Source organism: Passer domesticus, chromosome 19 (genome assembly GCF_036417665.1).
Source record: "Passer domesticus isolate bPasDom1 chromosome 19, bPasDom1.hap1, whole genome shotgun sequence".
In the NCBI taxonomy this organism is placed as follows: Eukaryota; Metazoa; Chordata; class Aves; order Passeriformes; family Passeridae; genus Passer; species Passer domesticus.
The window spans coordinates 5,229,300-5,254,844 of record NC_087492.1 but is presented as its reverse complement, the minus strand read 5'-3'; the positions used below and the strand labels follow the sequence as shown (position 1 = coordinate 5,254,844).

The following is a 25,545-nucleotide window of genomic DNA, read 5'->3' as shown; positions in this document are numbered from 1 at the left end:
ACAAGGGAAAAACAGGAAAACAAGGGAAAAACAGGGGGAAACAGGGAAAATGGGGAAACAAAGGGAAAACAGGGAAAATGGGAAAACATGGGAAAAACAGGGGGAAACAGGGAAAAACAGGGGGAACCAGGGAAAATGGGGAAACAAGGGGAAAAACAAGGTGAAACAAGGGGAAAGCAGCCACTTCTGCTCCTGTCAGAGCCCTGCAAACCCCAGCCTGTGGCTCTCAGTCCCATCCTGCTCCCCCCGAGCTGCCCCTCTGCCCCGGGCTCATCCCAGGAATCACTCCCAACTCCAGGGACCAGTGCAGATGTCCCGGCTGAGCCGTTCCCCCTTCCCCTCTGCGGTGTTTATGTGCCCCCAGCCAGCACCGGGTGCGCGATTTGTGCAATGTTTGCTGGGTTATTTCATCTGGTGAGCGTTGATTAAGGCAGAGCCCAGCGAGGGGCACCCTCTGCATCCTGGATTTCCATCTGCTCCGTGCAGCAGCGCTCTTTCCCCTTTTCCCTCCTTTCCCCCAGCCCGGAGGCACCGTTTGATTGGAAAGCTTTAAAAGGGACAATCTGCGTGAGTCACACTGAAAGCCATAAAAGAAAAACCAATAAAGCCATCTGAAAAGTGCTGTTTAATGGATCGAGGCAAACTTACTGGAAACGGGAGACAGATTGTTTCATCTTGAAATCGTTGCTTCAAATCCCTCTGCATTTGGGAGCAAAGGACGTTTATTCCTCATCAATAGCTGTCAGGGAAAAGAGATTTGAAAGGGATTTTGCCACCTTTGAAAGGAGTTGTGGGTTTCTCTGGGCTCCCAGCAGCTCTCTGAGCATATTTAAAAGCTTTTCAAGTGCTGGGTACTCTGGAAATTCAGGACTTCCAGGGCAGAGCTTTTTAGAGAATGAAAATAATTGTCCCTGTCATGGACACAGGTATCTGTTTCCGTGGCAAACATTGATTTTCTTAGCAAATAAAAGGCACCTGAGCTGAGCCACATTCACCTCTGGAGAGAGATGCTTCTCCACTCTCACTCTGGCTTTTCCCAGACTGAATTTTGGGATGTTGAATCCCTTTGGCTGATTTTTTTTTCTCCTGCCACTTGGCAGGCAACACAAATCTGGGGAATGTCCTGCAGGATTGTCCCCTTTGCTGTGACCCTGCAGCAGCACTGACATCTCTGCAGGCTGTTTGTCTGCATCTGGGCTTCTGTTTCTGGAGAAGAAATGTGTTTTCAGTCGGATTTAGCTTTTGCCTATCGCTGTGCTAACCTTAGCAAGTCCAGCTCGGGTTTTTCTGCTGGTGAGGAGCTGATCCTGGCTTTGGGAACGAAGGGGTCAGGACGGCCTCAGGTGAGTTAATCTAGAGATGTGAATTTCCCTACAAAGCTGCACCTCCAGGGGCTGAGAGCACCCTCACTGCTCTCCTGGCTGTGGCTCAGAGCTGGGGTTTGTGCCAGCAGCCGGCTCCTGCTCCTGCTCCAGCCTGACGCTGTTCCAGATGTTTTCCCGGCTGCACACGTGGTGGGCACGTGGCTGGCGCTTGCCCGTGCTGCAGAGCAGGTGCGTGACCCCAGGGGACAGGGCTGTCAGCGCCGCTCCGGGTCCGGCGTGTCTCGGTTCACGGGACAGCTGCTCTTCAGCGCTCCCCGCATCCGCTGGGCTGCTCGGGGAGGTCGCGCCTCCAAAGCCGAGCGCGGGGGCAGAACCCGGCCGGAGTTTTGTCAGTGCTGGTAACTCAAGAATCATTTTCGGTGGGCAGAGGGGGCCTGTGGGCTGGGCCCGGCACATCTGGCCAGAGCCGCCGCTCGCGGGGTCCCCGCTCCAGCCGCGCGCGCGGCGCCGCCGCCCAGATGTGCGCGCCAGATGTGCGGATGGGCGGGGCCGGCGCAGCGGACACGCCCCCTCCCGCTGTCAATCACCGGCGGCCACCCAATGACGGCCCGCGACACATCGAGGCCCGCGACCAATCAGGGCGTGGTTGTGATTTCCATGGCAGCCGCAGCCGCGCGGCTGAGGGGAGGCGGCGGGGCCGCTCCCGTTCCTCGTCCCGCTCCTCATCCCGCTCCCTGCGCCCTGCCATGGTGCCCGAGCGGAGCCGCGGCGGCGGAGGGGCGGCCGTGCCGCTGCTGCGCGGCTCCAGCCGGGCGCGGGGGCGGCGGCAGCAGCAGCAGCAGCGCAGGTGAGGGGCCGCGCCCGCCGCGCACCTGAGGCGAGCCCGCCGCTGCCCGTGCCCGCCGCTGCCCGTGCCCGCCGCTGCCCGTGCCCGCCGCTGCCCCGCCCGCGGCCCCGCCGTGCTCGGGGCCGGGGGCCGCGGCCTGAGGCGGCGGCGGGAGCGGCTCGGTGCCCGGGCAGCCCCGCCGAGGGCCGGGCGCGCTGCTCCCCGCGGCCCGGCCCGGCCGGCTCGTTCCCAAAGTTTCCCTGCGGGCGGGACGAGTGGCGGCTGGGGCTCCCGGGGCGCTCCCGGTGCCTTTGTTCGGTGCCGCGGTGGGGCAGGAGGGGTTTGTGCCTGCGGGCAGGTACGGAGCGGCTTGGCCGGGCAGCGAGCCTGGCTCGGGCTCCAGGATCCCTTCCCTTCCCTTCCCTTCCCTTCCCTTCCCTTCCCTTCCCTTCCCTTCCCTTCCCTTCCCTTCCCTTCCCTTCCCTTCCCCCGCTCGTTTCCAGCCCCACCGGTGTGCCGCTTTCACAGTTGGATGGGTTTATGGCAGGGGACTGAATCTGTCGCTTTGCTGGCAGTGGGTTCGCTGCCGCCGTTGGGATTTCCGTTTGTTTTTGTGACTGCCGTGCGGGTTTTTGTGGATCCGGGTGGTTTTGCTGTTAGTCAGGAGTTTGGTTTTGCTGTTAGTCAGGAGTTTGGTTCTCCGCAGTACCTCGGAGCGCTGAAATCCCTCCGAGGAGCGCGCCGAGCAGGAGCTCATCTGCTCCCAGTGTGACATTTTTCCTCTTTCCCCCCTTTTTCCTTCTTTTATGTGTAACTTTAGAGAGCTCGAAGCCTCCGTGTGTCGCCAGTAAAATTCCTTTTGTTGAATTGTTCTCCAGCAGGAGCTGTAGAAATTAACAAATGCTGTTTGTTTTTCCATAACCAGGAGTATGTTGGTAACTCTTTTTTGACCATTTTCTATGCAAATCCTGATAATTTGCTGTATATATTAAGTATATATGTAAGTAGAGCAGAATGGATAAAGATATTTCCTTTCATTTGAAGCAGAACTACTTAATTATGTGATTTTAAAGTCATTTTAGAGGCCTTAAATGTTGAAAAACCTAAAAATGTTGAATTTTGAGTGCTTGGGTACCAAAACTGAAATGCATAAGTATGAGCATATGGGGTTTTTACTCTGTATAATGTGGTTGTAATAGAAATAGTGAAATTATTACATAGTTGTGTGTTGTATTCCCTGATATGGAAACTTTCATTTAGGGATGCTGAAAGAGCTTAGGGTAGATGTTCCTCTAAGAAATAACTTCAGTTTCTAAATGTGCATTGTTTTGAGGGTGATTCTTGAGAATTCCCAGTATCTGCTGCCTTTCCAATATTTATTTTAAGAGAGAAAAAGTGAAAGGTGCAGGAAGAGGCAGGGAAGAAACTGATAGAGTTAACATTTACTTTAAGTCCTAACAACGTTTTCATTTCTCCTTCTCCAATGGAGTGATGATGGACAACAGCACTTTGGGATATTTTTCCATTCAATTTAGCCACTGTAAAATGCATTTCCTTTATAGTTTTGTGTGTGGTAGTCAGGCTGTGCATCAGAATCTTCTCTTTCTGCAGGGTGTATTTTGGGGCCTGCTCCATAAAGCCTTGGGAGGGGAGGGGGTGTTGGCATAGCCCAGAGAAGCAGGGGCTGGGCAGCTCTCCTGGAGAGGAAAAGGAATCCCAGGAGCATGGTGGGAAGGCATGAGGGGAGAGACAACTTTCCAATGGTGTCAGCTCTTCCCCTGCTTCTCTCTTGCTCCTATTTTCTGGCACAAAAAGCTCCTTTTTATTGGCTTTTTGTTGTGAGGATGCCTGTGGAGCCTCATGCCCTGCTGGCACAGAGCTGAGTGTGACCTTTCCTCCCAGCAGAGTTCTCCAGAAGAGTTGAGCTCAAAAAGCCCTTCACATTCTTCAGAGCTTTACATTTCAACCAACCCATCAGAAAACCCGAAGTTCAAGGGAATAAAATGTGTGAGAACCTTCCTGCAGTGGGAACTGTAAGGGGAAGTTGCTCACTGCACTTGGAACAAATCAGGAACAAAATCAGGACCAAATCCCATTAAAAAAACAATCCCATAAAATCTAAGCTGTGCTTTTCCTAGAAGGAGATCTGATGGTCACAGTGTGAGCCAGGAGCTCAGGCCGTGGAAGCAGAGGACGAGTGAATCACTGAGAAATGCTATATATATATCTGGGGCTGTGTTTTATTTTGGGAGGGATGATGCCACTGGCACTGCCCTCTCAGTCTGGCCTGGAGAAGCTCTGCTGGAACAGGAGAAGGGAGGTGCTCCTGTCCAGCCTCCACAAAAGGCTGAGCTCTGCAGCTCCAGAGGATTCCTCCTGACAGCCTGGGCATGGAGCAGCTTCATTCCTCTGCAGGGAATGTTTGAAACACCAACAAACCCCAAACTAGCATGAAATACGAATGGACGACTTGCCTCTTGACTAAGCTAAAAATTTTCAACATTTTTTGGGTGAACTTGAGGGAAAAGGTCTTGACCTGCTGCGTGGAGGGGAGGGCAGGAGGGTGAATTGTGTGCAGGAGAAGGAAACAAAGCAGAGCAGTCAGTTCTGCTGTGCTCACATCATCTGAGGCTGACTCATAGGCCTGGCTTTTCTGGGCAGAAAATTCACTTACAGACAATTCTGCTTGGCTGCACCGTCTTGTGATGAAAATGTAGATCCTAATTCTTTTTTTCTGGGAATTCTTTTTTGTCCTGGCACTTGAAACTTGCTGCCAAAGGCCTTTCTGCCATTGCAGTCTTCTAAAACTTCCTCAGCTCCTGTTTTGTGTGAGGGGGCTGTGTTTGTTTGGGTGACTGTGGGGTTTGTGTTGGGATTTTTTTTTTAAATAAAATCTGTCTGTGCTTGTAAGGTGAGTGGCACTTTGCCCTTCTCAGATAAAAACCCCACAACATTTCAAAGCTCAGAGGGCTTGCTGATTGCCCTGCTGTGATTTTGAAACGCTGTCAATTTAATTCCTGTTAACAGCAGAGCAATAATAACTTTTACAACCCTTCAGGCTGACAGATGTGCTCCAGAGCACTTACTCATGGGGAGGAGGGAAGGTGGGGTTTGTTTGCAGAAGGGCAGCAACTTTCATATGTCATCCTCATCCCAAAGAGCTTTCCTTGCAGCTTCAGGCACAGAGGGGAGTTTGCTGGCTGGGAGAATAAATGAATTTTTGGAGAGGAGCTGTTCCTGGCTGCTCCTCTCTGCCTTTGCTGACACACAGAGCCCTGGTCTTTGTGGCAGTGCGTGCTCCAGGTGTCGCTTCCAGATAAAAAACCAGGACAGAAGGTTGTAGGACACTTAAATCCTCATTCTTTATGGTCTTGCAGCCTTTGGCAACTTTGAACTTCCCAGAGTTTGAACTGCATTGAATGAAAGTGTTTGTGGGTGATTGATGTGGGGGTTTTGCCAATGGCTGGGATTTTGGTGGTGTAGGTGAGTCAATACTCACAGAAATTTAGGAAACCTCCTCACAGTCTGCAGCACTAATGGAATTCACAGCTGGAATTGTGCCCAGAGGGAATCATCACTTGCTTAAAATTAAATTAAAGATTTCAGCCTTCAATCACCAGCTTTCCTCCAACACTGAGAGTTCTTCAGCTTTGTTGTTAAAGCTGGGTTTATTTTATTTTGGTTGAACTGATATTCTAATATAAATCTTAAATTTGACCTTGACATGCTTTTCTCCAGTGATCACCTACCTAACTTCTGCATTTGGGGATGTTGGTGTGTCTTCAAGGAGTGGGTTTTAGTTTGGAAGGTGAAGGTTTCTGTGGAGAATTTTTTTTTCCTTCCTGAGGAAATTAGTTGTGTGGCATTTACTCAAACTGAGTAATGGTGGGGATTGGAGGAAGTGTAAATATTTGTAGGGCTTGTGTGCTCTGTGCTGAAATGCTGTTTCTTCTGGGTTAACTCTTCTCTCCAGTGGGTGCTGTATTTAAAGAATTTAAAAAGATTCTGTATTATTTGTTAGTTTTAAGCACAACAATTTCCCTTTTCCTAATTTCAAGTTAGGTCTGCCTGCTCATCTTTCAGAAGAGAAACTTTGGTTTTTGGTGTGGAAATATGAACTGATTTTGAAATATGAACTGATTTTTGGTATGGAAATATGAACTGCATCATTTATTTTCCTTTCTTTTTGAGCACTGTTCAGATGACCTCCACTTAAATTTCTGGGAATTTGAGGGTGGTTTTTTTTTTAATGTTCAGATATTTAAGGTCCAGTTAAAGCAAAGAGAGAAACTTGTCACAGAGGATGAATTGTTCCTGTGAGTGGTGTTCTGGCCAGAGACTCTTGGCCACTTCACAGGAAAAGAAGGGAATTATCTTTGAGCTGTCTTTGAGTTTAATTTTGGTAACAGAGACTAAAAGCTGAACTTTTCAATGGAGTATTGTGACAGCTGTTGATTGGAATAAGCTTTGTTAATGGGAAGGGCAAAACCCTCTCTTGGATGCCCTGGCAGAGAAAAACCCAGCAGGAATTCCCTGCTTTTCCCCACTCTGAGTGGGAATTCTGTCCTCTGCCTGCACCTTCCCAAAAAACAGGCCCAGGGCTGGAGGGCCTCCCCAAATCAGCATTTCTGAGTGAACCACTGGGTTTTAGAGGGAAAAGGTGGAGTGGGTAATGCTTTGGAGAGGAGCAGGGAGCAGGCAGGAGGATCCTGTGTGCTCAGGGATGTGTCCTGCAGGGCTGACAGAGATGGAAAAGCCTGCAGGAAACCAATCATTTCAATTAAATTTCAAATGTTGGCACTACCTCCGTGCTTGGAGCTCCTCCCAATTAAAAGCATCTGTGATTCTGAGTGCTCAGTGAACGATTTCAGCCCTGAACAGCCAGATCTTCCTTAAAATTCCAGTAGAGTACTAATTCCATTGGAATTTTGGGAAGAAGAGTCAGTTTTCAGCCCACCTGATCTGAAAATCCAAAGCAGGTGAACTGCAGAACACAGGTAAATGATTGTCTCTACATTAACTGTTAGAAATGGGAAAAATAAAAATACAGGTGGAGTCATCCAGCAGCAGAATAAAGATTTGTCTAAGCTACTGTTTGATATTATCTCTGTTATTCTCTATAAAACGTGGCATGTTCTTAGTCCTTCTTGGAAATGGAATTCAACAGACAGATTTGAAACTCTTTTCTATCTAAAAGTTTTGTTCAGACTCTTATGTGTGTCTAGAAATCATTTAAATATTTTTCTTCTCATCTGTAGAAATGAAAATTACTTTTGAATAATGCAGTTTTATGAAGCTGAACTAAAAAAGAAATGAAAAGAAGAAACGAGAAACTTCTGAAATTCAGAAATTTCTTTCTGCAAAAGAAAATGAAAAATCTTGCTTGTATTTTGGGGTTTCAGTCTGAATCTTTTCTCATCTCTTGGAAAAGTAATTCCAAGGGAAATTTCTTGTCTCACCTCTAGGAAAAGTAATTCCTTGAGTAATTCCAAGAGTAATTTTTTGTCTCTCCTCTAGGAAAAGTAATTCCTTGAGTAATTCCAAGAGTAATTTTTTGTCTCACCTCTAGAAAAAGTAATTCCTTGAGTAATTCCAAGAGTAATTTTTTGTCTCTCCTCTAGGAAAAGTAATTCCTTGAGTAATTCCAAGAGTAATTTTTTGTCTCACCTCTAGGAAAAGTAATTCCTTGAGTAATTCCAAGAGTAATTTTATGTCTCACCTCTAGGAAAAGCATTGTAAAAAAATTTCTAATTTTGTAAAAAAATTTCTAATTGTAAAATAAAAGTATTGTAAAAAAACTTCTAATTTTGTAAATACATTTCTAATTGTCAAGTAAAAGTATTGTAAAAAGTATTGTGAAGTATTGTAAAAAAATTTCTAATTTTTTTTTTTTTTTCTCCATTTGCCAGACCTTAACTTCTTTGGGCTTGGGATCCCCATGGCACATGAACTAGAGGATCACTCGGAGTAGGAGGTGTTTTGGCCCTTCCCAAGATGGTGGGCAAGCTGAAGCAGAACCTGCTGCTGGCGTGCCTGGCCGTCAGCTCGGTGACCGTGTTCTACCTGGGCCAGCACGCCATGGAGTGCCACCACCGCATGGAGCAGCCCCCGCGGGGGGACAGCGCCCGGCCCACGCCGGGCACGGCGCCCGCCGGCCCGGGCAGTGCCAACGGGAGCCTGCCCTACAGCAAGGACATGCCGCTGATCTTCATCGGCGGCGTGCCCCGCAGCGGCACCACGCTGATGCGCGCCATGCTGGACGCGCACCCCGACATCCGCTGCGGGGAGGAGACCAGGGTGATCCCCAGGATCCTGGCCGTCAAGCAGATGTGGGCCAGGTCCAGCAAGGAGAAAATCCGCCTGGACGAGGCCGGGGTCACGGATGAGGTGCTGGATTCGGCCATGCAGGCCTTCCTGCTGGAGATCATCGTCAAGCACGGCGAGCCCGCTCCCTATTTGTGCAACAAGGATCCCTTCGCTCTGAAATCCTTAACTTACCTGGCCAGGATTTTCCCCAATGCCAAATTCCTGCTGATGGTGCGGGACGGCCGTGCCTCTGTGCACTCCATGATCTCCAGGAAGGTCACCATAGCTGGCTTTGACCTGAACAGCTACAGGGACTGCCTGACCAAGTGGAACCGGGCCATAGAGACCATGTACAACCAGTGCATGGAGGTGGGCTTCCAGAGGTGCATGCTGGTGCACTATGAGCAGCTGGTGCTGCACCCTGAGAGGTGGATGAGGACTCTCCTCAAGTTCCTGCACATCCCCTGGAACCAGGCAGTGCTGCACCATGAGGAGATGATTGGAAAAGCAGGGGGGGTTTCTCTTTCCAAGTGAGTATGAGCCTTCGTCCTTCACCTTGTGCTGTTCTAAAATAGTGAATTTTGTGTATAAAAATCACAGCTTGGTTTCAGTTTCTCCCTTGTGCAGCTCATTTATGGTGCATCTTGAAAAAAAGTCAGTGCTAATGAACAGTTTGCAATCTCAGATTGGTTATGTGTGTAATGTGAGCAAACTTTTAACAGTCAAGGCCAAATTGAATTTGAATATCTGATAGCAGCTTTGCTTTTCTCTGTGTCCCTAAATAAACCTGAGCTGTTTTATCTAGACTGGTGTCACCCATCCCAGCCACATCACCCATTTGATTTCAGCAACAATATTGTTGTCAGTGCAAGAATGGCCTTGGAGCTGAGTTTGCCAAGAACATCCTCTTCCAGGAAACTGGAGAAACTGCTCCAAGAGAGTAGAAAGCAGAGCTGGCAGCTTTTCTCCTGGCATGTGCTCCCAAAATGACAAGCATTTTGATGAAAAGTAACCTTGTTGTAAGCAGAACTTTCACTATTCTGTTGGGCCATCTGTGCACCTGATTCAGCTGCTTTCAGAGTCCAAAATTCAGCTCTGCTTGGGAAAACGAGATGGGTGTTGCTAAAAGATAATCTGATTTATTCTCTGGTTAAACTACTCTGGTTTCTTTGCCACTGTTCACAGCTGTGAAATACAGAACTGTTTCATCTTTACATTGAGAGAGAAAAATGTCAATTTTTGACGCTCCTCCTATTTTTGAATCCTCCAGATTAGTTTTTAAAATCCTGAATAAGGAGCCCTATTCCAGCAGAAAGCCTGCCCAGTTCAATTCCTCAGCTCCTGGATTTGGAATATTCAGCACTGGCCAAGAGCTTCTGAGTGAGAGGCACCTTGCACACACAGACTGATACAGAGTAATTCTATTTATTTAAACTCCAGTTTTGAGAAATAAAAATGGGGACATTTCCTTCATTTAATGCCTAGGAACACAGCTGTGGATTTTCTAATATATTCTAGGGGCATTTGATTTAAAACAAATACAAAATTATTATCAGGGACTACAAAGAGAACTTTAAACTCAGGTAACAATTAGATGTTTACACTGTGGAGGTTTCACATCACCATTCCCACTGAAGGAACAGCCTCCTCTGTTCCCAGGTTATCAGGAAGGGATCTCATCCCTTTTTTTTGGCAGTGAAAATGTGGAAATGTTAACCTGAAGCAGGGCACTGTGGTGCCTCCCTGGAACCTGATCCACATGGGAACTTCTCCCTAATTCCTGGGGTTTGTTGCTGCTTCAGCAGCACTGAGTGGAGGTAACTTATTTTTACTTTTTTTTTTATGATTACCAAGCTTTAAGTGTCTTGTAAAAAATAACTGTATAATCCCATTTCTAGTAAAATATTACTGCCTTACAGCTTCCAGATTGGTGTTTTTAAAATTGATGGACCTTTATACTGTAAAACTCAACCACCTCACTGAATTCTTGCTAATATTTCTTATTATCGGGTGGAATGGGGTGTGAGGAGTTGATAAAATTGTTTATAAAGGTTAAGAAAATGGCTTGTTCAAAGTCAAATGTAGTCAAACCTTCACATTTAAGACAAAAGAGTGTGGACATGTTCTTGTGACCCTCAATTCAGTCTGGTGCCAGGGTTCTTCATGCCTTTATTATCTCTCAGGAGATAATCTGGGGAAGCAATTTCTGATTTCAGGAGACTCTGGCAATGGTGGAGAAAGACTGAGAAATGGCTGTTGTGTCTGGGCTGGGTTTATCTCATCCAGTACCCTTGCAGTAGGTGGTGAAATTTGGTTTTCAGTTGCAGATTTGATAATGATTTCAGTGACTGAGGCTTTCAGGGGCTGCAGAAAGCCCAGTGAACATCAAAACCTGAAATGCCTGTGTTGTGTGTTTGGGATTCCAGTTGAAACTGTGCAGGGAGAGCTTGGGATTTCCCAGTTTGATGCCCTTGTTCCAGTGAAAACCTGCTGGGATATTGTGTAAAAACTTGTGGAAACAAGCAGAGCCCCCTGCTTTAATCATCTCTCACTCACCTGAAGGAGCTCCAGGTCTTAGACAAGGCTCAGCACCCACTTCAGATTCATGCTGCTGCCTCAGGGCCAGCCCAGGATGCCTGGAGATGTTTGGATTGTTGCAGGTATTTTTGGAAAAGGAATCTGACAAGTTTTTTGTTATCGTGGCAAAATATTTAAGATATTTAAAAGCATTTTTAGAACGAGATCACAGTGTCACTAAAAGATTTTTATATCCGTGCAATTACCTGCTAATAAATGTTCAGAATTTATTTCTCACCCCTTCTTTTGATTTTTATCCAGGAACACTGCAAGGGCTGTAGGGATGTGCAGGACTTGTAGGAGTGGGGATTTTCTGTGGTTTGAAGTCCCTGCCAAGGTGGCTGTTGAAGGAATTCATTATGGACTCCACGCTCTAACCAGGATTGTTAATTGAGCTCTGGCATTTGCCTAAGTGAAAGCAGCTGTGCTGACCACTGATGTAAAGAAATGTCAACCCCTCTAGAGCAATTTTTATTAGGTTTTTTATGGAAATAGCTGTCTAGGCAGAATTACTTCAGAATTTGCTATATTTAGTACATAGCTCTCGTTTGATTCTGGTACAGATGCAGAATGATTTGGGGTTAGTCCTGTGTGCTTCCCAAAGCTGAAACTTCTAGAGCTGGAATCACTGCCATATAATCAATTTTCCCAAGAATTGGTGTTCCCTTGCTTTTCTGTTTGGATTTTTACATTTTTCTTTCTTCCTGCCCCCAATCTGTCTGCTCTCATGTTCTTCATAAGTTCTTTATCTGAGGAATCTTTCCCACAAATTGTTTTATTTTCCTTCCCACCTAACTGAAAGCACATTTAACCAGACCAAATGTGGAGCAGTGCATTTTTTATCAGTCCTTGGGAGCAGCTAAATGTAGTCCCTGTTATCAATCACCAGGAAATGTTTCATGCTGAGGGCATTGTTAGCAAAGATTAAAATGACAGAGGGACAAAACACACATTTAAAGTTTGACATCGGTGGGGAATCCATCTGTGACAAATTTAGGCTCAAATCAATCTGTAACACCCATTTTGGGGGGGTCCAACAAGTTCTTAGCCAGCCTCATTTCCTGGTTCTCCCAGCATCACCCTGATTTTAAATACTCAAATCAATTTGCAGTTTTGGTGAGGAGGTTTTAGGCTTGGCTGGCTCTAAGGATCATAAATCTTACTTTTTTCAAACACCTTGTGATAGTTTTTTCCTGAGTGTCCCAATCCATCTCTGGGCTCCTGTTGTGGTGCTTTGAATTTCTGAATTTCAATTTTTAGCAGCTCTTTTCTTGCTAATTCAATGTGGAGTCAGATGCTCATCTTCTAATTAGAAAGATCACAAAAAACATTGCCTAAACTTTTTAATTTTCCATCCTTACTTAGGAGCTCAATCCAACAACCCTCAGAGTGTTGAAATTTAGTCACAACTCCTGGTCCCAAAATCCCCTTCTGAGATCCTGCCTTTGGTTTGAGGCTCTGCTAATGGCTGAAGAAGATAAAGCTGAAAATTCTGGGTGTTTTTTAGAGGTTTTTTTGTTTATCAGCTCCTTCTCAGCTTCCATAAAACACCAATCTGAAGGCCCTGCTTGCCAAGGCAGTTCCTTCTGAGCATTTCCCTGTCTGGTTTGTCCTTTGTTGATTGTATTTAAATTATTTCACCTTACTGACCTTCAGCACTGGATGAGTGATTTCCTTCCTCTGGCCTGGGAGGATTTTAGCTCTGCTGAGGAGTGAGAAAGAGGAGCAAGGTGAACTCTGGTGACTGGTGTGTGCTCAGCATCAGCTGTGAGGCTGGCAGAAATACTCATTTTATATATCCAACAACATCCAAAATCTTTCTGAGGTCAGGAAAAGAGTTTTAAATTATTTAGAGTAAAATCTCAGGGAGTTTTCAATTATTCAGCCTGAGCTCTGTTCCAGGAATAAGCACAGTAAGGAAGTTGTGTGTCTTACAGTCATAAAGACAGAACAAAGCAGTGCCAGATTTCTTCCCTGGAAAAATAAAACACCACAAAAGTAGAGCAAAAATGAAAATTACATTAAGACTGTTGCTTAAATGAACAAAAAATCAATTATTTTCTAAATATGGCATTAATTGTGCATTTGCCATTAAGATCTGTGTAAAGACCAAACAATCAAAGGAATGGTTATGGAAAATATTTCTGTAGTTTGTAGCTTTCTGTCATCTCAGGTCTCTCTTTTATTAAACAAGTTTAAAAAAGAATGAACCACAGAATGGTTGTGAGAAGAAATAACACATGGATTGGAATTTAGAATGCAACTTTTAATACATCCTAGACAATTAAACAGCAAATGTGGGAATGTGCCAGTGGGAAAAGAGATTTATATGTAGATGTGGGTTTGCTTTCCACTTAACTGTTCTTGGACTTTCTCTGCTGCTTTTATGGAATAAAGAAATTATTTCAGCACAGTGTGAGAGCCTAAACCTGACAGCATCTGCAAATATTGTGCAAATTATTCTCATTAAAACTTCATCTTTTCTACAGAGCTGATGGGAAGTGAAGTTTTGTGAGGGAGAGAAGAAAAATGGGAGAAACAAAAAAAAAAACCCAAACAAAACAAGCTAAAGGTCTTAATGCTATTGAAGAATAATTGGTTGGAAATAGAATAATGGAAAGAATATAATGAAAAATGAAAATTAATTAGTTAATAATGGAAAATATAATTTTTTTTCTCCTTCCCCAGGGTTGAAAGATCCACTGACCAAGTGATCAAGCCGGTGAACGTGGAAGCCCTGTCCAAGTGGGTTGGGAAGATCCCAGCTGATGTCCTGCAGGACATGCCCGTGATTGCCCCCATGCTGGCCAAGCTGGGCTACGACCCCTATGCCAACCCCCCCAACTATGGGAAGCCAGATCAGAAGGTGGTGGAGAACACCAGGAGGGTAAGGCTTGTGTGGGTTTCATTATTGATTAAACGGGTTCGAGCTCTAGAGCAGGAGCCTTGTGTTGGTCTGGGCATTTGGAGTCTGTTTCTCACACTTCTTGCTGCTTCACAGTGTGTTTTATTTGGGGGAAAATGAAGGGATTCTTTGGGCTCTTGAGCTCCTTGCTGTGTGGAGCTGAACCTCCTGAGAGCTGCCCAGAAATTTGGGGAACTGGTAATGTCAGTTCTGAACCAAAATTTGTGTTCAGCCTAATCTTGGGCCTGCCACTGCTTGGATTTGCCTTGGCCATTTGTGCTGTGTAAATGCTGTATTTTCATGTGAATATAATATAAAATACCCTCAAAACATTTGCTTTCCAGTGGCATTATTCTTCTTAATGTTGCTGATCTTGGCCATCTGCTGTTAGGTGTTTATTTGGATAAATGCTGTTTCTCCAAAAGTGAAGTTTTTAAAGCAGACACAAATCTAGATGTGTAATATAAAAATTAGACTGAGTCATAATTAACAGTGGGAAAAGCTTTCTTGTCTGGATTTCAAACTTGATGAATGAGCTCAGCTTTTTATAGATGAGGCTTGGCAGAAGCTCTGTCACAAAATTACACCCCAAATACTCAGTAGGGTTTGAAAAATGACCCATAGAAAACAGCCCACAATGATCAAAATGTCTGATTTTCCAATTCTTTGTAGAACAGCCCAAAGATGGAGCAAGGTCTGCTGCTGATTAACCTAAACTTAAGGATTTGAGTCTGAATTTAATGTTGTTGGAATTTGAGTAGTTGGGCTATTAGAGCTGTTTATCCCTGGAGGTATCCGTTGAAAAACTCATTACCATTGTTGGAAATAGAATTAATAACTCTGCTTCTGTTCTTTTTGGACTTAGTTTATTAAAAGAAGGTGACTTTTTCTGCTGCAGCAGAGTAATCAGGGAAAAAATTGAATTAAACAATTTGAAAGCACTGTCTTCCAGGAGCCTTCTGATCCTGAATAAACTGCTTGGAATACTGATGGGAAGGAAAAAGGAGTTGGGGTTTGTGAAGTCCCTAAACACTCTTGCATTATTTCTTTTTAGAAAAAAAATGCCATTAATCAATAATCAGTGTATTAAAGGCTGGCAGGTTTATTTTTTTAATTAATAGCTGATAGCTCAGCATGGAAAAAGTAACACACCCTTTTTGATTACAATTTAAAGGCTCCCTGTTTTAAAAGGCTCACAAACAAATTAAGTTGTCTGCAGTTAAAATAAGTATTCAGTACTAGAAATTGCAAATTTTATTGGTTGTGTCTCACTGATAAAATTGACAGAAGTTTTTGCAGCCTGCTGACCTTTGTGAGCCTCCACCTGTGTGGGGCAAACCCAGGCCAAGCTGTAAAAATTGTCTGGATTTCTGTCTCTTCTTGAAATGGATTTGATTTCAACATACAAGAGAGGGATTCAGGCAGGAGCAACTGTAAAGAATGAAAACCTAATTTCAAAGGCTGAGGGTTTCCTGAGGCTTTTTCCAAGTTTGCTTTGAAGGATAATTTGTTTGTTTACTGATGCTAAGAGCAGCTGGTAAAAACTGAAGCTGATCTAAATATTGCAGACATATGGAACACTTATTAATATTTTGGCTGCTATTTTAATTTAATAGCTTTCCTTACAGCCCCAGACAGCATTTTAATTTTGCTGTTTATTACAGTTCCCAGTATATATTTTTCTAGTCACTTGTTCTTTGCCAAAAATCCATTTGCGTGTGTGGTTTGTACAGATAAAATGAGGGAGGTGTTCTGAATGAATGCTGAAAGCAAGAGAGTTCAAGATGGTTCCTCTTCAAAACTTAGAATATTTCTTTAAAAACAGAGCAACATAAAGATTTCAGACTCTGGTGTGTGAGTTTGGCCCATCAGGGACAGCCCTTGTGGGGTTTCCTTTCTCCTCCAGGAGCCTGTGCAGAATTCCTTGCTGCTGCAACCTGGAGAAAAAAAAAAGCATTTATTTAAATGGATAAAATAAATAAATCTGGGTTTTTCCAGCCTTTTGGAGCTGGCACTTGGCGAGTTAAGTGTGTTCCTGTGTACTCTGAGCTGGTGAATTTGTAAATCACTGGAGCACTTCCTTTGCTCTTGCTTTCTTTAAATTTCCTCACCTGGGATAACCTTTCACAGAGTTTTGTACTGGGTATCTTGAATATGGATGAAGCTGGCCAAAGGAAATCTTTCCAGAATTGCTTTTCAGTGCATTGTAAGAATATCTGGATCTTGTTTGTAGCCATTTATTGGCTTATTTTGTGTTTGGAAGCAGCTCTCTTATATTTATATTTGTATTTGTGGTCTCCAAGACTTTAAAATGAACACAGAATTTCAATTGTATTCATTGAAAACAGATAAAGTTTAGACTTCTAAAGCTGAGCAAAATCTGTCTCTTCTTGGAAAAGACCACAAATTGCACTTAACAGTGAAAATAATGCTCAACAATTTAAAGCTGCTGCTCTCAGTCATGGAAGTGAGAACCAGCAGTGTCAAAATTCCTAAACCAAGGGCTGGTACTGGAGAAGAATGGAAAGAGATGGCTGGTGTGGTGCAAAATATTAGTTTTCCTAAGCTTGCTGAACACTCAAGTGCTGTTCTTTATTCCTCTTTTCTCCTTTTCTGTCCCCTGCTGGTGACTTCCATATGTACAGCTTAAATATAATCTTTTTCTTATTCAGTCTGGAGAGAAAATGATGATTTTCTGTAGCTAAAGGACAGTGCTTAAATTAGAAATGCTATCTCCTTGTAGGTAATGCAAGGGAAGCAGTGCTCTCTGCTAAATTTGGATTTTTCACTTGCCTCTTACCTGTGGAGGACACCAAAATGCTGAGTTTGGTTTCTGTGCTCCTGCAGCACAGCACAAAAATGAAAAGAAGCAACCTGGGATGGTGCTTTGACATCTCTGCTTTTGTTTGAGGAACTAGCAGAGCATGAAGGGGGCTCCATCTCTTCTTGTGTTGCTGTCCCAGAGCTGTGCTAGGAAATAAAACCTCTCTGGCAGGAGCTGCACTGGGCCAGGCACGAGTTCAGCAGATTTTCTGATGGGTTCACTATCAGAGCCATTAACTTTTTGTTGATCTGTTTTCTGTTAAGCCTGACAATATTATCTTTTCTGACAGTTTCTCTTGTCTCAGTTAAGGAATGCAGAGCAGAGAGAGCAAGCTCTGGCCAGGCTTGTGCTGTTCTCTGGGACCTCTCCAAGGAGGTGATTTTGCCTTCACTGAATGTGTTGTGGTTTTCTTGTATTTCTGTTGCTGAGCTGTTAATTTATCACTGCAAGGGTTCCTTCCTTATAGATACATCATTACTGATTGTTCTCCCCTAGAGTTTTATCAAGTTCTACATCCTGAACAGAAAGGAAATCAACATCCTGAAGAAAATTAAGTTTTCATCTGCAAATTATGCAGAAAATGCAAATAATTGAGCTGTGTGTGAGCTGGTAGCCCAGTGTCTATGGGTGAAATACAAAAGTGCTTCACTCCTCGTTAGAGCAGTGTGTGATGTGTCCTTATGAGCACTGTGAGATGCTGTAAAAGTGAATTTCAGTTTGCCAGAAGCTGCTTTGTTGTGTTATGGTTGGCACAGTGGTTTCCTCTCCCATCTGTCATGAGTTACATCAGATTTTCTTTGGCACGTCCTTCCCACTAAATAAATTTGTGTACTTGGAATACACACTCCAGTAAGTTCTTTTAACTTCTTCATGGAGTTGTGCTGCCTGTCCTGGAGAGATCCAGAGGTGGAAGTTAGAGAATTCCAGAGAAGGAGCCGTGGTTTTCACCAGCACCGTTCAAATACAGTTCTGATAGGTTGGATATTAGGAAAAAGCTTTTACAGAAAGGTGATAAAGTTCTGGAATGGCTGCCTGGGGAGGTGGTGGAGTGCCCATCCCTGGGTGTGTTTGACAAAGCCTGGATTGGCTCTGGGTGCCAGGGTTCAGCTGAGGGGTTGGGGCTGGGCTGGACTCGATGATCTTGAAGGTCTCTTCCAACCTGACTCTGTGAATTCTGTGATTCTGTGAAGTACAGTGGTTCTTCCACTGCCAGCCCAAAGCTGTTCTCCAGCTCTGCTTTATGTTCAGCTAAAGGTGTTTTATGTTCAGCTGATGGCAACACCTAGAGATAAAACCAGAGTTTGCTCACTCCAGTCTCATGCCTGGTTTACACTGTGAGGAACCATCTCCTGTTCAGAGTCCAAACATCCATGACAGCCAGGATTTCAGGAGTTTCTCTTTGAGCTTTTAAGGGCAGGAGCAATCTCTGATAAAGGTAAAAAGTGTATTTATCCTGAGGGATGGGGGTAATTGTGCTGTCAGAGGTGTTTGGATGCCCAGCTGCTCAGAGCCCTGCATCTTCATTTTCAGTGATTAACCCGATCATGAAGGCATTTGGCTTTGTGGGTGTTTTCTCTGATATTTAAAACAAAAATTTGGGGGCTAGTCAATCTTCCATGTGACTGCAACAGCACAGACTTTCTCAGTGTCCTCTAAATTTGTTTAATATTCCCTTTAGTGGGTGTTTCTTCCAACATGTGGATTGTTTCTCTCCAGAGGTGCTGCTATCTTATTTTTACAACAAAAACAACACCTTAAACCCCTTAACTCTGCATAAATGTGATTAATAATGTATAAAGAGAGTTATTACCAACCAAAATGCAAACTGAGGTGTGGTTGGAAGCTGCCTTTTGGCAGCCAGTGCTGGGCCTGTGGAAGATCCTGCTCTCTGTTGTCCCTCCTGGGTAAACATTTACATCTCACATGGCCCTTCCTTGGCAGGGCCAGCAGAGGTGAAGAATTGTGTAAACCTTTAAAGCTGCCTTAAAAGTTCAGGAAAATCTGAAAGATGAGCACTCCATGTGCTCTGGAGTGGGTCTAGAAAGGGGCTCAGCTCTGGTTTTGCCAGTGTTCTTTAATTTTTTTCCTTTTACAATTAAACATCTTGTACTCTACAGCTTGGATATTTTAAAGTTTACCAAGTCCAAGCACACTCGGTTGCAGGATGGCTTTTACACAAAAAACCCATTATTTTTGTGTACTGGAACTGACCAAATATAATGGGACTCTTTCCAAAGCAGACAGGAAAGTGGGTGAAAAAAAAAAGCTTTAATCTTCTATAAAAAAGAATTGTAGGTTATACTTCTGTTCTGAAATTCTCCCTGTGTGTTTAAAGGGGTTTTCTCAGGCAACTGGATGTGAAACTTATTTTCTGATCTCTTTTTGAGAATAATATCCATTCAGTTTGGCTATAAGAATGTGTTTTGGTTTTTTAATAGAATTTTTGAATACTGCCAACACTGAACAACAAACTGACACAGGCTTCAGATCCCCCTCTTCTGGAATTCCACTTGGACTTGCAAAATAATTCCCTTAGAAATGGTAAACCCCATTTCTCCTCAATTTTACTGAATTCTTGCTTAGACTGGAAATAATTCCAATATCCTGCTTCTGTCTCTCTAGTGTCACTGTGAGTGATGTGTTCTACACTTATAAATTGGTCAGAAAAGAATTTGGATTCTGAAGCCTCTTTAATTACTTTGGCTGCAGATGGAGTCATTGTTTTTAGAATTTCTGGATTGTTTTGATCCCTGGGTTTTGAATCAAAAGGGACCATTTATGTTTTTGGAACTACTTTAAACCAGTTTTTATGCAGTCTCCTCCTGACAAAACCAGCCCTTAGGTAATGTCAGTTCTGAACCAAAATTTGTGTTCAGCCTAATCTTGGGCCTGCCACTGCTTGGATTTGCCTTGGCCAGTTGTGCTGTGTAAATGCTGTATTTTCATGTGAATATAATATAAAATACCCTCAAAACATTTGCTTTCCAGTGACATTATTCTTCTTAATGTTGCTGATCTTGGCCATCTGCTGTTAGGTGTTTATTGGGGTAAATGCTGTTCCTGCAAAGGTGAAGTTTTTAGAGCAGACACAAATGGAGATGTGCAATATAAAAATTAGATTGAGTCAGAGTTGCAGGAGAAGAAAGGAGGAGGATTTTGGTTTGGTCCTTCTGGTTCTGAATCAGTCACAAAGTGCTGTCACCATCAGGATTAATTGGTTTTAAGAATTCCCAGAAAAGGTGAAGGTTCCTGCCTGTTCCTTCCAACATCAGCACCACCTAACACAAAGTCCTGTTTTTTCTTGTGACCCTTGCTGAGGTTATTCTGTAACATTTTTGCTGTGACATTGTTGTTTTGTAACTTCCATTCCTGTTCTCCAGGACACAACCTGCATTTTAATAGTTGGATAAAAGCAGAAAATGAGAAATCCTCTCCTTGATTTATAAATATTTATAATGGAGCAAGGCTCCAATAGCCACACACTGAATTTCAGGGTGACTTTCCTTAATGTTCCCATGGGAATGCCAGTGGCCCCTGGCTGAATACAGATGAGAGCTGTTCCTATTTTATCTAAACCTTGGAATATCAGAGTGCCACAATGTGGGTGTGCAGCAATTCCTGCTCTCAGTCACGCTGGTGGTTTGGATCCCAGGGATGGAATTGAGAATCCAGTCCTGAAACAGGCAGGAAATTCAGAGCTGGCTCAGCTGCAGTGCCAGGCCACTGCAGAATATTGACAAGCTGGGCACGGCTTTGGGTTTGGTCATGTGCACATAGGAGAGCAGAGAAAACTGAGATGAACATCCCCTGATTCCTGCAGCTCCTGCCTGTGACACAAACCAGGGAGGGCGGCTCGGAGCCAGGCTCTGCAGGAGCCCCATTCCCATTTCCTGCCTTCAGGAATTTTCCTGCATAGGTTTGGAGGAGCCCCATTCCCATTTCCTGCCTTCAGGAATTTTCCTGAGTAGGTTTGGAGGAGCCCCATTCCCATTTCCTGGCTTCAGGGAATTTTCCTGAGTAGGTTTGGAGGAGCCCCATTCCCATTTCCTGGCTTCAGGGAATTTTCCTGAGTAGGTTTGGAGGAGCCCCATTCCCATTTCCTGCCTTCAGGAATTTTCCTGAGTAGGTTTGGAGGAGCCCCATTCCCATTTCCTGGCTTCAGGGAATTTTCCTGAGTAGGTTTGGAGGAGCCCCATTCCCATTTCCTGGCTCCAGGAATTTTCCTGCATAGGTTTGCAGGAGCCCCATTCCCATTTCCTGGCTTCAGGGAATTTTCCTGAGTAGGTTTGGAGGAGCCCCATTCCCATTTCCTGCCTTCAGGGAATTTTCCTGAGTAGGTTTGGAGGAGCCCCATTCCCATTTCCTGCCTTCAGGAATTTTCCTGCATAGGTTTGGAGGAGCCCCATTCCCATTTCCTGCCTTCAGGAATTTTCCTGCATAGGTTTGGAGGAGCCCCATTCCCATTTCCTGGCTTCAGGGAATTTTCCTGCATAGGTTTGGAGGAGCCCCATTCCCATTTCCTGCCTTCAGGGAATTTTCCTGAGTAGGTTTGGAGGAGCCCCATTCCCATTTCCTGGCTTCAGGGAATTTTCCTGAGTAGGTTTGGAGGAGCCCCATTCCCATTTCCTGGCTTCAGGGAATTTTCCTGAGTAGGTTTGGAGGAGCCCCATTACCATTTCCTGCCTTCAGGGAATTTTCCTGCATAGGTTTGGAGGAGCCCCATTCCCATTTCCTGGCTCCAGAAATTTTCCTGAGTAGGTTTGGAGGAGCCCCATTCCCATTTCCTGGCTTCAGGGAACTTTCCTGCATAGGTTTGTGCCCTTTTTTAATTTTTATTTTGAAATGATTGCACAAGAGCACACTCATGACAGTGGGATGATCAGTCTTTATGCTACAGTAGACAGGATGGTAAAACTTTTCAAGTATGCTTCTGTTTTGGAAAAAAAAAACAAAACAGAATACTTTTTTTTGCCATTTGGAATGTTTATTCTCAGAAGAAAAGAGCTTTTAAAAATTATCCTCTAGAGAGAAGACAATATGTTGCCAGGATATTTAATGTTCTAGCATTAGTGGATGCTAACAACACAAAACTTATTTTCTTTTTTTTTTCTCTTTCCCTTAACAAGCCTTTCAGCATTTCAAACAATAGTGAATGAGTGCTTTGAGTAGTATAAATTTTTGTTTGTTTTTCCAGGTCTATAAAGGTGAATTTCAGCTTCCTGACTTCCTCAAAGAAGTGCCACAGGTACAGTATTGAATTAATTTCCTTTTTGTGGGTGTAGCAGCAAATGATATCAAACAGCCGTTGTAAACCACTTCTTAATGAGCTTGATTTTCTGATTGATGGTGAGATTTGCTGATTAACCATGGGGTGGAATCTTGAACTCAGCATCCCAAACCTCTCCTGAATCTGTGTAACTCCAGGGTGAAGAGTGGTGTTGGTCACCCTGAGCTGCCTGAATATTGCTGTGAAATGGAAAGAAAAACTGAGCCTCTTTTGTGGACCAAACTGCAAAGTTTGTTACTTGTAGAGGAGCTTTATCTTTTCTTATCTTGGTTTAAAGCAAGTCTAGTCCAGAGGGCAGAGTTATAAGTACTGAGAGATTTTAAAAATAAATAGAGATGTTACCAAAGTCAGATAGATAGGGGTGGTGTTGATTTAATAGTTAAGTGTGCTATGGAACTCCAGGTTTTACTGAAAATTCACAATTTGGTACCCCCCAAATGCTGTTCTTTGTCATCAGCTCCTTAAGGGACCTGCAAAAAAAAAAACAAAAAAAAAAAGCCCTTAAAAACTCTCAAACTGTAGGATCTTTTGGATATCACAGAACTGTAAAATCCCAGAATGGGTTGGGTTGAAGGACCTTAAAAATAATTTTTTTTCCACCCCCTGCCATGGGCAAGGACATCTTCCACTATCCCAGGTTGCCCCAAGCCCTGTCCAACCTGGCCTTGGACACTGCCAGGGATGGGACAGGTTAAAAAACCCAGGAATCTACCACAGACAAAGCATTTTGACTTCTCCATTTGTTCAGATAAAAATGATTTGATTAAAAAGGAAAACTGATTTCTTTTGTTCCAGCCAAAGAAGACAGTAGAAAGGAAGTCTCGTGGCAAGATAAAATGAACGTGGAGCAGTAAAGTGGCATAGCTGTAGTGTGTGTTTCATGTTTTCAGAAAATAACCCTGCTGTGGCCACCAAACCTTTCTGAGCAGCCTTTGTGTGATCTCTAACGTGGGCTTGGCTTTTCCCTGGCTCTTTGCCTGCTTGGATCACTCAGTGCTCCTGCTTTGCTCAGCTCTGGAGAACCATCCCAGCCCTGTTGCTGCCAGCGTTGTCCCTGTCACTGAGTGTCTGCTCCATGTGTGCTGCTGAACTCACAGGAGCCTGCTGGGGTCACTTCCACGGGGGATTGCTGGTGGGATTGCAGGATTAGCCACAATAAAGCTGCAGGGATGGGGTGTGCCTTACCAGGAGGGGAAATACTGCTGAGAGGGATCCAGGGAAAAGGCAGGGAGATCCTTCAGAATTGAGCACACCGTGTATACATGGTGTGCTAGCAAAAAAAAAATCCTTGATTTTGAATAAATCCTGGGTTAAATGCTTTAAATCCTTGTTTGCATACACTGTCAGGTAAATTATGCTGTTTGTGGTTTTCAGTTATCCTGGGGTACCCAGAAGAACCTGGGCCATTCTGATAAGTTCCTTCTTCACTCCATAGGATAGGGAGGTTGCTGCTAAATGCCAGGAGGTGAATTTATACAATTAGCTTGGTTTAAATACAGTATTTACCAAAATCTGAGCAGATTTATCCCTAGCAAAGACAGACCATCCAAAAGACAAAAATAAGCACTGTGGAAGAGTAAAAGAATATTTCTTAAACCATAAAAACCTGATCAAATTGATGCAGATAGTGTTCTCTTTAATATTAACATAAAGTAATTTAAAAGCTCAAAGGTTTGGAGAACAGACATTGGTACTGATATTTTTGTCCTCTAATGTAAAATAGCTAATTTAATTTTTCTTTTTTTGGCAGACTGAACCTATGGAATAGAAGATAAAATGGACATTTCTTGCACAGAAGGTAATAAAAGAGTGTTTCAGTTCTGCTCATTTGTTGTTCTTAAGTCAAGATGATTTTTGTTTAACTTCTGTAACTCCATGGGTAAGATAAATATGAAGATGTGTTTTTTAAAGGAGGCTGCTAAAGATGAGCTGGTTTGTGATATTTGATTTATCATCTCATAGCCAGTATTTTCAAAAAGCTGCATTTTAGTCACTGAATAAACAGTGACAAAATTACAGGGAGCTGAGTAAATTCCAGACTAGTTAAAGAATGAGTGATGCAATGTTTCCTGTGTTAATCCAGGGTTTTTCTGCTATCAAATGTTCTGGCCTGACAACAAAAGATGGCAAAATTTAAATCCAGTTTAAAAATAGCCCAAAGCAATATGCCCTACAAATATCCCCAGAATAGATCCTTGTGTGGCCATAAATACAAACACCCCAAATATAGCCAAAAGCACTGCTCTGTGTAGAAATAATGGCTCTAAAATCTTCCCAGAGATGAATTACAGACCTTCACTGTGAAATCAATAGAGAAACCATCATCTGTTCACACAGCCAATTTAAAATAACCAAAGCCTCAACCTCATTCTGCCACTTAGCTCTGAAAAAGGGATTCCAACCTGCAACACTTCTGTCTGAAGCTGCTGCCCAGTTTCTGAGAAACCAAACTGGGAATTTCCCAGCACAACTTCCCACTGGCTCACAAGGCTTTGGGATGGAAGTGGAAAATCAATATATTTTGTTTGCACCATGCTGCAAGCAGTCTCTAATGCCAAAGGAGGGACACAGCAGCCCCATCCCTACAGGAATGGGATTTGTCTTGGCAGTGGCTTTGCACCTGCTGAGACAACAGTGGCTACCTTAATTCTGCTTTATTTGTCATTCCAAAAGCCCGTCCTGGATAAAAAGCTGAATGTTACCAGCAAAACTCCAACATGACTTTATTTCTTTTTCCCTAGAAGATCAGCTGCTGCCTTTTCCACGGGAATGATCCCTCAGGCCTGTCCCCCTGGCTCAGAGGTGTGCTGCTCATGGCCTGCTCTCCTCAGAATGTTCTCTCCTCTTGCTTTCATCCTGGTTTTGTTCCAAATTTTGCTGTTGTGAGCGCATGTAAACCTGTTAAAAAACAACAAAAAAAAATCACTGATGTTAATGTAGAACTGCTTTACATTTGCACAACTATTTTTTTAATGTTTTAAAAAGTGCAAAAGCAATGCCTGTCTCTGAAATTGCTCTTCTGTTTTAATTACAGGGCTCCATCTTCAGATTTTTTTGTTTCTTGTAGCAGTTTGGTTTTAAATGTACAAAGCTTTCAAGAGTGGTCTGTGCTTGTCCTAAAAGATTCTTGGTGGAAAAGTTGTTTGTTTTATTCATATGTGAAAAATGTTAAATATCTTTTATTTAAAAAGAAAAAAAAGTTGATAAATTACATGTACAATTTACAATTCAATGATCTTTTGTATTTTATTTTTCAAAATAAATGCTTTAAATGTGATTTTTGTTTATTTATTTCTTAATTGTCTTGTTTCCAACTTAATATTTAAATAATTCAAGATATTGATGTGTTAGTTATAATTCAAGACATGATGTGAGGGAAGATATGATCTCATGTCCTGGCTTTGGTTTTTATTTTAAGGTTTGCAATTTAATGCTTTTTGTGTGCTTTTAATAGCTGGGTGATGAAGAAATACTAAATTGGAGTGTCCCACTGAG

General features: G+C 43.5%; 1 protein-coding gene and 1 long non-coding RNA gene across 14 annotated transcripts; one reads left to right on the top strand and one right to left on the bottom strand.

Moving 5' to 3' along the window:
- The first annotated feature begins 1,965 nt into the window (after positions 1–1,965).
- Positions 1,966–25,327, top strand: TPST1 (tyrosylprotein sulfotransferase 1). 13 transcript variants are annotated; one of them, XR_010349363.1, is made up of 8 exons: positions 1,966–2,172; positions 8,061–8,987; positions 13,723–13,921; positions 21,958–22,008; positions 22,846–22,900; positions 23,801–23,848; positions 24,795–24,852; positions 25,085–25,327. XR_010349363.1 is itself a non-coding variant. In XM_064394755.1 (6 exons), the coding sequence occupies exons 2-5, from the start codon at positions 8,146–8,148 to the stop codon at positions 23,816–23,818; spliced, it is 1,110 nt and encodes a 369-aa protein (XP_064250825.1). In that variant the 5' UTR covers positions 1,967–2,172; positions 8,061–8,145; the 3' UTR covers positions 23,819–23,848; positions 24,795–25,327. The 13 variants fall into 13 exon arrangements, 2 of the variants coding, with proteins under 2 accessions (XP_064250825.1, XP_064250824.1); XR_010349362.1 differs by having other exon boundaries at positions 1,967–2,172; positions 22,846–22,921; XR_010349361.1 differs by having other exon boundaries at positions 1,967–2,172; positions 22,846–22,921; positions 24,792–24,852.
- On the bottom strand, positions 22,307–24,888 carry LOC135283702 (uncharacterized). Its single transcript, XR_010349366.1, has 2 exons — positions 24,753–24,888; positions 22,307–22,520 (listed from the first exon to the last, which is right to left on the bottom strand). It is a non-coding gene; the product is annotated as an uncharacterized LOC135283702 (long non-coding RNA).
- Positions 25,328–25,545: the final 218 nt, after the last annotated feature.